The sequence below is a fragment of the Buceros rhinoceros genome, unplaced genomic scaffold (genome assembly GCF_000710305.1).
Source record: "Buceros rhinoceros silvestris isolate BGI_N320 unplaced genomic scaffold, ASM71030v1 scaffold12674, whole genome shotgun sequence".
Taxonomy (NCBI): domain Eukaryota; kingdom Metazoa; phylum Chordata; class Aves; order Bucerotiformes; family Bucerotidae; genus Buceros; species Buceros rhinoceros.
Window position 1 is genome coordinate 2047 of NW_010406524.1, and position 11623 is coordinate 13669.

General features: G+C 50.7%; 1 protein-coding gene across 1 annotated transcript; it reads right to left on the reverse strand.

Moving 5' to 3' along the window:
* Window positions 1-2463: 2463 nt before the first annotated feature.
* VCPIP1 (valosin containing protein (p97)/p47 complex interacting protein 1) lies at window positions 2464-11619 on the reverse strand (the record flags this gene model as incomplete). Its single annotated transcript, XM_010134133.1, has 3 exons — window positions 2464-3845; window positions 4574-4660; window positions 9210-11619. Coding segments are annotated over 3 exons (3369 nt in total), but the record flags the coding sequence as incomplete, so codon positions are not given.
* Between the last annotated feature and the right edge of the window lie 4 nt (window positions 11620-11623).

An 11623-nucleotide genomic window follows, 5' to 3' on the forward strand; every position in this document is an offset into this window, starting at 1 on the left:
GCGACTGGAACAGCGAACGCATCCCAAATATGTTATTCCATCTGAAAAGCTGCGATTTATTTTCTCCCTCTGAAACGCAACAATCCACCGAGAAACGGCAGTATCTGTACCAAAAAGCCAACCTTACTGAGCAGCCAGGGTCTGAAGGAGTAAAAGTCTCGTATCTGTGCGGAAAACCGCTCTGTTCTGAGCCTTCCCTCGGCAGCACCCTGCCGCACTCTCCTTTGGGTTTTTTGTTGTACTGGGCCTGTATTTTCAGTAATCGTCTGTTATTTAGGCTACACACGTTAAGCCGTAGTAGAGCTTAGGACTTTCCAATCATTTGACTTCTTTGCCACGCAACACTGTGTAGAAGGTGGTTGGCCCCTAGACAAGAAAGTAATCAAGGCTGGTTCTCCAGAAGAACTGAGAGCCAAGAGAATTGTCCACAGGCGATTCAGCACCAGGAAGGTGGCGTTTTCTTTTTGAGAAAGGGACACTCTTCACGCCATCTTCACACCCACAATGGCTCTACGTCTTCCCTGCCCTCGAACTCCACCGCCATCTCCTGACCTCAGCAGGGAAATCCAACAAGCACGGTGCTCCTCAGACAGGCACACGGATTCGCCTCCGCTGACAGCCGGCCCCGCCGCTGGCAGCCACACGAAACGCCTGCTCCAACGTACGTGTCACTGTTCTTCCACTTCTCCTGCACGGTTACACATCTCACCAGGCAGCCAAGCTTTGCTCCAGAGTATCAAGAGCCTCTTCCTCCAAAGCACCGACCCTCAGATGCACGGGGAAGCTACGCAAAGTAAGAACACGGCAAAGAACCACGCAGAGTCCTGCTCCACACCAGAGGGATGCACACCAGGGGATCCTGGGCTTTTGATACCATTCTACCCTTCCTCTCTGACACCGCTTTGTTTTAGGAACTGGAGAGTTCAGATCTACACGCCCACAGATGAAACTAAGGGACAGTCAAGTAAGTTACGATCTGAGTCGACTTCTGTTTAGGCAAGAAGGAAAATGTCCAATTACTGCTGAACGGGGAAGCGTGGCAGAACGACAGCCAGCCCTCCTCCTCACACAGCACAGGGCACACAGACCTCTGCAGTCTTACCAGAGAGGCAGGAACGACGGGAGCCTTCCCTTGGAACAAGCGTGACGTGCAATGACTATTTCCATTTATTTCAGACTTTAAATCCGCTCGTATCACTGCCTGTATTTTTTACAGCCAAGGAAAAAGAAAGGTTAAAAATGTCGAAGTGATAGTTACCTTGTCTGAAAGGCAAGAGATCCAGGAGATTCCTCCCCCTTAGCCTGTCCTGACTTAAACCCCTTCCCGGGAACATGCCACTGCTCCACTTTTCCAAACCTCTCGCTGTGACAAAGCACAGGCCTCCGTTCAACACTTTCTACGCAGAAGCAGCCTTCAGCCAGCCGGGCTGATTCACGGGAGGCCAAATGTTTTCAGAGGTGGTGGCAGGCCGCCAGGCACAGCATGTGCATCCTGCTTCTGAGTGAATCCCTGCTCCGGCAAGGTCGGGTCTGGGGAGCCAGGTCGCTTCAGACAGTCCCAGCATCCACGCTGCCAGCTTCCAGGTCAGCAGCTGGAGACCTAACACTTCTCACTCCTTTGCAAAGGGGTCGCTCTCATTCCTCACCCCTCAGCAGTGTACTAAACCCTAAGTTACCTCTTCCTTCCACACAAGCAGTTAACCCTGCCGAGGCATTTCCATTCCCTTTGGCAAAACAGGGGCTACTCTTTAAGTGACTCGCTCCAGTTAATTTGCTCACACGAAAATACATCCTCCCGCATGGGACGTTTTATCCTGCCAACGCTTGGGACTGCTAAAGTGATTTGAAATGGAAAAAGCAAGGAGACCTTTATGGATACACACATACAATACAAACATCTGTGAACTGGTAAAGACCCACGTGTGCACACACAGACTTCAGTATTCAAGGTCTTAACTCCTTCAGAGCCGTAGCAAGATCTGCCATCCATCCAACGTTATTTCACCACTAGAGGAAGCAACACGAGTGCATTTCCATAGGGCTGTGCAGGTAGGAAGCAAAGTGCAGTATCGGATTCACATTCCACCCTCCGCCAGCGAGCGGAGGGACTGCTGTTCCGAACGGGCTGGCCGAGGAACGTCTGGTGGTTCTTGCAGCTGCCAGCTTCTGCCCTGCAGCTGCACGAGAAGCTGCGCAGCACCTGACCGGTACTCGGGAGGAAATAAAAACACGCTATCGCTCACTCACAGAGCACCCAAACGCTTGTGTTGGCTCAGCCAGCCACCAGTCGCCACGCCACGGTGACTTTATCTTCATCACACACGAAGCAGCCTTTCGTCCCAACTTGCTTAAAGTGGCAATATGCAGAAACTCCGGAGCTGACTAAAGTGACACTTACTCCAGGATTTCCGACAAGCGCGTACAGCTGTGTGACCGGAGAGGTTCTGAACTCAGAGGAAGTGCCAGCGCGATGTAAGTCAAGCACTGTATTTGCTGCGTTATCAAGTCTCGCAGAAGTTTAGTTCCGGTTGCTTTCTGAGATACAGCTCGTGTCGACAGCGTATTGTTGAGTGGCATTAAGTACCTGGGACAGGATTAACCTTGTCACTAGTTCTGCCTGTTCTGGCCTTTCCGGTAACCTTGAACTAGCGCAGTAAGAACCTTGCATGGGCTTACATTTTAAGACTTTAAAGGAATTAAAAATTACAGAGAATTTTCAAGAACCCACATTTACAGCAGATATTCATCTCAGTGCATTTCCTAGTAACTAATGTACAGGTAACAGAGCCAGCCTGGGCAGCAGAATGGTAATATTGAAAGCTATTGCCAATCACACGCTTATCATGCACTGAATAAGATGATAGAATCTTCGACATACATACAAGATTTAATAACTAATCACTTTGTGTGGCCCAGCCAATAAACATGACATTTGAACTGTAATTTCTTCTACCCTTATTAGATTTTAACCTATCAAGAGTGATCCATTGGCTCAGTTGCATTAGTGATTCCCGCATCTTGACTATCCATCTCCTCAAGCTCCTCAACGGAGTTTCCCTTCCGCGCCTTAGACCTCGCAGGGAATGTTGTTCCCACAGAATTCACCACGTTTCCATCAGTTGATTCATCAGTTGAGGGCGGGGCGGCAGCCGCTGTGGAGAACGATTCGGGAAGGTCAGCCTGAAAGCTCACAGTTTTAGCAGCTGAACTCAGCGCCTCGCCTTTTCTTTGCGACAGCTCGACTGATGCTGACTGCTCCGTGTTCTGATCCCGCAGGTGTCTATCCATCGAGGCCTGGATGGAAGAGACCATTTCCTGCAACTTCTTCCTCTGCGCCTCGATCAGAGTGGGGTCGAGCTGCCTGCTGTCCCTCATCGTCACCACTCCCGGCGCGATGCGGATCAGCTCGCCGTTACCAGCAGTTGTGGTGAACACCAAAGGCTCAGCCTTAGCAGAAGGGCTCAGGTCCAACTCCGTGCTGTGCTTTCTGAGGAGTGGTGTCTCCCGGGCTCTTTGATCGTGCTGCTGACTCCCAGACGCGGTTCCCAGGGAATGGCCCTTCCCTTGAAACGCAGTTATGTTATGTAGCTGTTCCGATTTCTTTTTCACGACTCCGCCACTGCCCAGCTTCAGCATTCCGTGCGAAGGACTTGCTTCTCTGCTTCTGGAAGTCGCTTCTGCTCGCACTTGACTTAAGGCCTCTTTCACCAGCTCTTCGACATCGGGACCAATAGGAAAGTGCCCGGCAGCATCCACGCACAACTCCAACCGGTCTTCTGCTGCGTTGTACACAAAGTTTTTACCGGGCAGGTGAGGAAAGGTGCAGTGCTTGCCATCAGCCAGACCTACAAAGACAGAAAAAGTTATTCCAAGTGCTAGCGGATTTTAAGGCGTGCTCTGAATCCACAGCATTGTGGCATTTAAACTCATCGCACCGAGTACGTACAAACGAACGCGCTGAAACTCGCTACTGCGGGAGAAAAACAACTGAGGCTCGTAGGCCCTGCGCTAGCAATCAGTGTACCCCTGAGACACCGCTGCTGCCTCTGCCGATCCTAACAGCGAGATGGGACTGTGCTATGGATAACCACCCCGCTGGGACCTGCAGTGCTAATACAACCAAAGTCAAGGAAACAGCACGTGCTTTACAGCAACACAAAGCAAGCCAAACCCCGTCGCCGCCACCACCACTGCCTCCTCCTGCCCCAGAACCACAGGAAAGCAAACCACGACCAGGAAACTGCTGAGGAGCACATTGCCCACCACTGCCCAGCTGGAGAAGTTGACTTATGGAAGTTGTTTGTACAATGCAGAAAGTTTAATTGGAGATATCTGACTGCAGAGAAGATTTCAGAAAAGAGGAGACTGAAGCTGCATGAACTGGTCTTAGTCAGATGCCCTAGGCTTGGGCTCTCTGCGGGAGCGTAAGGAGTTCACAATATCATGAAAATTAAAACGTACCTTGGTAATAAAATAAAAATACATCTATGCTTCCAAGTGACTCACTACCAAATTACAGTTTTAAAGGTTTGAACACAGAAGAAGGGGGGTACAAGAACAAACCAAAACATACCTGTGGTTTTCTTCATTATGCTGTAGAATACTCCACCCTGCTGGAACAACTGAGGGAGCCCCTTTGCGTAAGACCAAACATCTTCTCCTGTAAAAAAATCAAACACAATCATTAAACATTTGTATTTGAACATCACAGACAATGGCTGAAAATGAAACTCCTTGAAATAAAAGCTGAATCCTTCCTTTCTTCTACGCAATTAAGAATTTCAATTTTTATTGCAAATGTACAGACCAGGAGCCCAGGACGTGGGGAAACTGTCGGGAAAACTTACCACCGCCTGCAGTCAAACACCCTGCGTGTTCTGGCACCAAGGTGCCCAAATCCGGTTCGCTCCAAGCTGCAGCCCCTGCTCCTTTGCCAGGCCCTGCACCGTGGCCCCATTCCCCTCCTGCCCACGTGTTCAAGGTGACACCAAGAAGCAACCAACGCACCTCCAGAACACAAGCACGTGCCCTTGCACATCAAAACCTCCGTTTCACACCCCTGCACGTTCTCCAGACTCAGACCTCAGCATCACGGCTGCCTCCAGCAGATGTCATGCTGTAGCTGAGACACGACCATCCACGCAGGCTGCTGCGCAGAGGCTGGGTCTGTGCCTTGCTCCTCTTGAGAGTTAGGAACAACCCACCAGATGCGAGGGCCCTGCAGTCCCGTGTAACCAGCATTTTCCAAAGCTGCCAAAACCGCCACTGAAATGTGACAACTTTACATGCCACTGAGAGGGAAAAAACCCATAGTCCGTGTAACGAGAAAAACATAAAGAACAGAAACATCGGGTTACAATGTCAGAGTATCAGGGACCCAGAGCACCTGCTAAACCCCTTCTGCATTTTTACCCACCCCCCTTTCCTCGCCCTCCTAACCACGTTCCTGCTTCAGAGAGGGGACAGGGGACGTGGCTGTCGACGCAGCACAAACAAAAAGCTCCAATGAACACCATCTCCTGATGCAGAAACAACTACTGCCCAAACACGTTTTCAGAAAGCACTGCTTTTCCCACGCGGAACCGAGCACTCAGGGAACATACTGCGGTGCTTTAAATAGGAATGGCACCGAAATCTCAATAACCACGTCTCTCCATTTGGTGCTGCAAGTGGAGAACGTAAACCGTCAACTGAAGTTCACTGTGTGCACTTACTACTTGAAATAGAAGTAGTCAGAATGTGTGAGGCTGCAAAATATCCCCCGCCAATATTTCTTTGCTTGCTGTTAAGAGCAAAATTAAAGTAAGAAGTTATTCTAATAGTTTCAGATCTTACTCGGGTCCCCGCTCTCTCTAAAAGGTACAGAGCATCTTCATCATGTTTTGGTTTTAGATATTTTAGGGACAGGAGACCTACCAAATGTGATTCGTTTTAAATGTCTTCCTTCCCTCGAACCATATATACTCTGGTTCCTCGCACTCTCCTGCAGATCAGCCTCACAGCTCTGGCCTTCACTCCCTAGCAAGGACATCCCGGTGACAAACCTGATAACTCTTCTTTCGTATTTAACATCATCTACTGAAGGAGGAGGAGGAGGTCTTGTCTTCTGACTTTATCCTGATAACTCCTGTCTACAGACTTGCTAATCAATTTGAAGCTCCTCTCCTGCCCTCAGTGACTCCACTATAAAATAATTAAAAAAAAATTAAAAGGAGCATTCTCTTTTCCTCCCCACCATTGCCACTGCTCCCCCTCTTCTTCAAAGAGCTGCTGGGAGGGAGGACAATCACTGCTAATAACACTCTCACATTTCTGCCATTTCAGGAGGTGTTCACAGCTCCCCCGCACCCCTATTCTCATCTACATTGCCAAACTCACATCCCCGTACGCCGCGGCTCCAGAGCACCCCTGTTGTGGCTCTCCACTGCTCCCTGAGTCTTCCTGATGGTTTAAATACTGCCCCCAGGAACCCAAATAACCTCTGCACTGCTAAGTCACACAACACAGCCGTCAGCCTACGGCAGCCCGGGGAGGCAGCGGGCAGCAGCCGCACAGCAGCTGACTCCGTCCTGAGGGCTCCTCCACCGAGCACCTCGCAGTCCCCTCTTCGTGGAAGGGCTCCCTCCCAGCCGGCTTGCAGGCGCAGCCCAGTTTCGCACATTGTGTCATTCATTCTCCACGGGAAGTCTGCCTGTCCACTGCAGGCACGACTTTCCCAGCCTGGCACAAGAGAAGCGCTGCCGTTCAGAGAGCCTTTCCCGCACCACTAACGAGGACTGCACGCAGGAAAGCGCGGAGAGCCGGCTCACAGCACAAAAGCATCAGCCACTGGAAGAAACACAAACTAACGATGCTGTTTTGATAAAGAGATCTCCGACTGGAACGCCAGAAAGCCCCAGGATTACAAGCGGACTTTCCCAGATCAGAGGAACCCGTGTGTGTGATTCAGCTGAACTACGCCTGAGGTTCGCACTTTTCTGTTGCTAGCTGGGTTCCACTGTTTGTTTTGGTTTTGTTTACCATGGCAGTGAGATGTTTACAAGCCATGAGTTAATCCGGGTGATCATCAAAACTCCCTCAAGACACCACATTGCTCAAAGAGATGCTGTTCTCTACCCTGTTCTCACTCCAGCGCACGCTCCGCAGAGCTCAGCCCCACACCAGTGGGGTGCAGGAGAACCTCTACGAAAGGAAAGCCACAGAGCATCCAGAATGAATCGTTACAACAGTTTCACTACGGGCACTGGGGAAAAAACAGCAAATTGTGCCTTCCCCAGCGAGCTGTTTCAACAGCACCTCCCTCTCCACATTCTAATCTGACTGGATTAGACGGATGTTTTTAGCAGAACAAAGTTAGAGTAAGAGCATCCAGGACAGGGTGGATCAGAACTCAGTGGCGCTGCTTTTCAGTGATATAGGAACCTCGCTGAGAAACACTGAGGCTTCTCACCCCCGAAAGGCTGAATACACCACCCCGAGGAACCACCACTCCAGTGCTCTGAAGATAGTGCAAGGACCCAGGAAGTTTATTTCCCTCTTGAAAACAAACAAACAAAAAAAAAAATCACAGTTGTAAAGAGTCAACTGCCCAGATTTTTTCCACAAGCACCTTTAAAGGAAAACAAAGCTGTGATAAGAAAGTGATTATATAAAACTAGCATCTTGTTCAGTAGCTGCATACCTTGTTCTCACTGGTTGGTTTATCCTTTGCTGCCACTTTTATTTCTCTTAGTAATGTAAAATGGATGCGGTCGGGGAAGGGTGAGGTAAAATCTATTCTAACCCGGGCTTCGAAAGCCACATCTGACAGCAGTGACAGGCAAAGACAGAAACTGATTCTGGACTACCAGAGCAGCTCACAGTTTATGGATAAATACCCATAACAAAACAAAACAAAAAAACCCACACACACATTCATGCTGCCATCCCTGAGACACTTTAAACGCACGTCAGAGCTTTCTGTAAGCCATTAACGACGCTTCCAGCAGTGTTTCCCCAGAACAGGAAAGCGCTCTTAAGCTTCATCTCCAAATGAAGACAGCTTTTAAACCCAGCCTCTTCCTGCACTTTGGAACTGCAGTGCCAACACCAGCGTGACGAGGTGGCTAGTGATTCAGCACGCTGCCTCACAAGAAACACGGGATTTAAACCACCAGGCCTGGAAACGAATCAAAGTCCTGCTCGATGAACTTCTGACATACCACTGAGTGATTACGTAATTGTTTCGTTTCTACATCACATGCTTGAGCCACACCAAATCCCTCCAGCAAAAGGGAAGGCTCGCACAGTAAAACAAACCCCTACACGTTACCATTCGACTGCTTCAGAGCTCAGCCGGCGGTAATCACCGCTCCACTTCCTGCCGGCGAGCCGCCGGAACGGCGAAACCCCAGGGAGGAAGCAGCACACAAGCTAAGGTCCAAGTCTCTCGGGTCCAAATACGAAACTAAAAACCAGAGGCACCTGAGAAAAGTCCTTTTGTCCCAAGTTATTAGAGTTTGTCAGACACACGTGACTGCCGATTTAGAAGCACAGCTCTGCAACCTATGTCCACCTTTGGGATCCAAATCTGTGCTGAGACTCCTTCAGCTCCTCCTCTGCTTACATTCTGAAATAGCACTTTCCCCAGCCCTTTAAGAACGGCCAGATCTTCACTGGGAAGGAGCAGATTCGCTAAGGAGACAATGTTGTGTGGATCTGCTCAAACCAGCACATCTCCCTGTGGAGAGAAAGGCCAGGGCTTCAGCCTGCTACAAAGCGGAGAATTCGGTCCTCCACTTCCAGCGAGCAGACGTTCAGCCACCCCTTCTCACCTCTGCTCAGAATTTGTCTCCTGAAACCTGAGGGAGATGCAGGAAAAAAGAGAGCATGTAGCTCATGCACATCCCATCAGATGTGTTCCTGGTGAGAGACAGGAGAAACAGAGACAGGCAGCAGGGGGAATGCAACAGCTCCTCACCAGCGAGCGGTACAGGAGGGCTTCAGAGCAAAGGGAGAACAAGAGTCCCACACGCACGTTTTTAAAAGTCACGACCCTCCACAAATCACTGACAGCATGTTAAATGTACTTCTGGCAGGGGAATAAAGGAACTGATCTCCTCCGTGGTTACAGAAAAGAGGAAAAACGATACGCACGTAACTACAGTTTGTAAACTGTTATTGCCTACTCAAACACACAATTCCGAAGTGTAAGCTGAAGGCAGCCTTACCCATCAGCGTTGCTAGCAGGCAGAGAGAGTACATCTCCTTATCGACTTGCTCCTGCAGCTCCTTTGATGAGATTCTACTCGTCACAGCGACGTCTTCGTGTTTCACGGCATGGGCCGAGTGCGCTGCAGCCGGCTGCCTGCCCTCCTCCTTACCTTTCAGGATCTCGATGGCAATCCTGTCCCCGTGCTGCAGCGGGACGGGCTCGTTCTCCATGCCTTCCTTGGGAGGCAGGAGCTCTTTCGGAGGGAAGCCGTAGCGAATACACTGCAGATAGGGAGGGATATTGAATTCCCTCACGATGCTTTCCTGCAGTTCCAAGAAGGTGGTGGTGCACTTCAGGGTGAGCATGGACTGCCGCCCGTCGTTGGTGGTTATTCGAATCTTCTTCTCTTTCGCAGACGTTGGAGAATAAGGGGTCTTGGTGGGCGTAGCTGGTGCAGACGATGGCCCCTCACGAACAGCCCCAGGAGCGGCAGGCCTGGGCTGCCCTTTATGTTCCTGTTTCAATTTCTCGCTTTTCCGTTTCTGCATGACGGCAGCCTGGTCTGCAATGTTCTGCTGAATAGTTCTTTCAGTTTTGCTCATGTTCAACTCCTCCTTGTGCAAAGTTTTTGTCTTCTGCCCAGTCAGGATAATTTTGGTTGGAAGTTGAGACTCTAACTCCTGTGCTTGCTGCACTTCGTCAGCTCTTTGGGCGTGAGCACCATCGATACTTACAGGGGTATAGTCGTCGGGGTTCTTTTTGGCAGTTTGATGCAATATTGTGTTGACAACTTTCTGAACAAGAATCTCACTACCGAATTCCCCGGGGAAGTGCTTGGTAACGAGTTTCATGGCGACATCATACACGTTGCTGTTGAGAGAGGTGTCGCTTTCATACTGGAACCAGTAGACCGTCTCTCTCACCACTCTTCCACCCCACTCTAGAGTGATAGGGAAAGCCTCGGGGAGGTTATCGTATTCTTTACCTTCCCAGTAGTGCTTGAATCCACAGCCACACTTGCCACCCGCAGACCGAGTGTTAGTTCTGTCCCCGTCCAAGTACGAAACAGAGCCGTCTTCTCTGACGCGACGCACCAAGTTCCCATGACACCAGTTACAAGCGGACAGGGTGCTCAGGCTGTAGTCTGGCACCAGCACGTCCTTGGCAGGGTTATAAGAACACACCAAACTGTTCAGGGGAAAACTGTAGTTTTTGTCAGGCCGCAGCTGGCCGTGGGTGCTCTTTGCCAGATTGTAGAGTTTCCCCCCAGGAGCCAGCCACTCCGGGGGAACGTGATGCTCTGAAAGGGCCCCGCAGATGAGGCACCTGTGAAGGCGGCTGTCCATCACCGCTTTTTTGGCAGCAGCAGTGACTTCTTCAGGCTGGACTCCTATTACACCAGTCCTTCTGTAGAAATACTGATGTACGTCGGCTACAAGGCTGGGGTGGATACCGTGTTTGCTCATGAAAACCTCCTCCATGGCAGCAACGAGCCTCATCAGGTACTTATCTTGCAAGCTTCTGTCCCCTCCAATGATACAACCACCGTCCTCCTCTAGCTTGATGTACTTTTTGATGAGGTCTTGAGGAACTCCCCAGGCTTTAGGCAGTAGCTTTCTAGGCAGTTTAGGTAAAGCAGCACCTTTGATTCCGACTAGAGGAATATAATGGTTACGTCCTGAGCTACTCCACGCAATGCAGATTGGCTTGTTCAACATGCCATCCTTTCCCATGCACTTTTCTAGGGGTATCAGACCAGGGAGGAACGTCGCTGAATAATCTCCAGAGCTGCGCATTCCGCTCAAGGAGTCTAACAGGATGATAGGCCGGTGAAGCACGTTGGCCAGACCAAAGATGTGAATATTCCTAAGGCCCATCGGCACCCCTTCTGGAGGCACAAACAAAGGGTCGCATTCGTTGATAATGTCCTCCCACTCCACTGCATCAATAAAGTCATGGAAAAGCGCCTTGTAGTGGCTCAGGTTCTCCTCAAAATGCTTCTTTAGATTCTCTCGCAGAGCGTGCCAGAACAGCTCCCTGCCAACGAGCGCCCGGGAGACCGCGTGGACCAGGCAGTGGCCATCTCCATCCACGTGGACGGGAATGAGGCACTCCTGACTGTTGTTGGCCTTCTTGATGTCTTCCAGGGTGTCGTGCAGGTAGATGAGGCTGCCGGAGCGGTCCTTTCCGTAACCGATGGTTTCAACGTGCTCCGGCTCGATGAGGAAGGCGCGGTCCCCCAAGAGGGAGCAGTCGAAGATGTCTCCCTGGTTCATCTCGGTGAGGAGCTTGGCTTTCCCGGTCTGCTTATCCATCCCGTAGCGGGCCAGGATGGGGGCCAGCAGCTTGCAGTGGTAGTTGGAGAGGCCCATGACTTTGACGAGCTCGGTGTTGCGGCGCGGCGGGCCGGCGCCGCTGACGCCCAGCAGT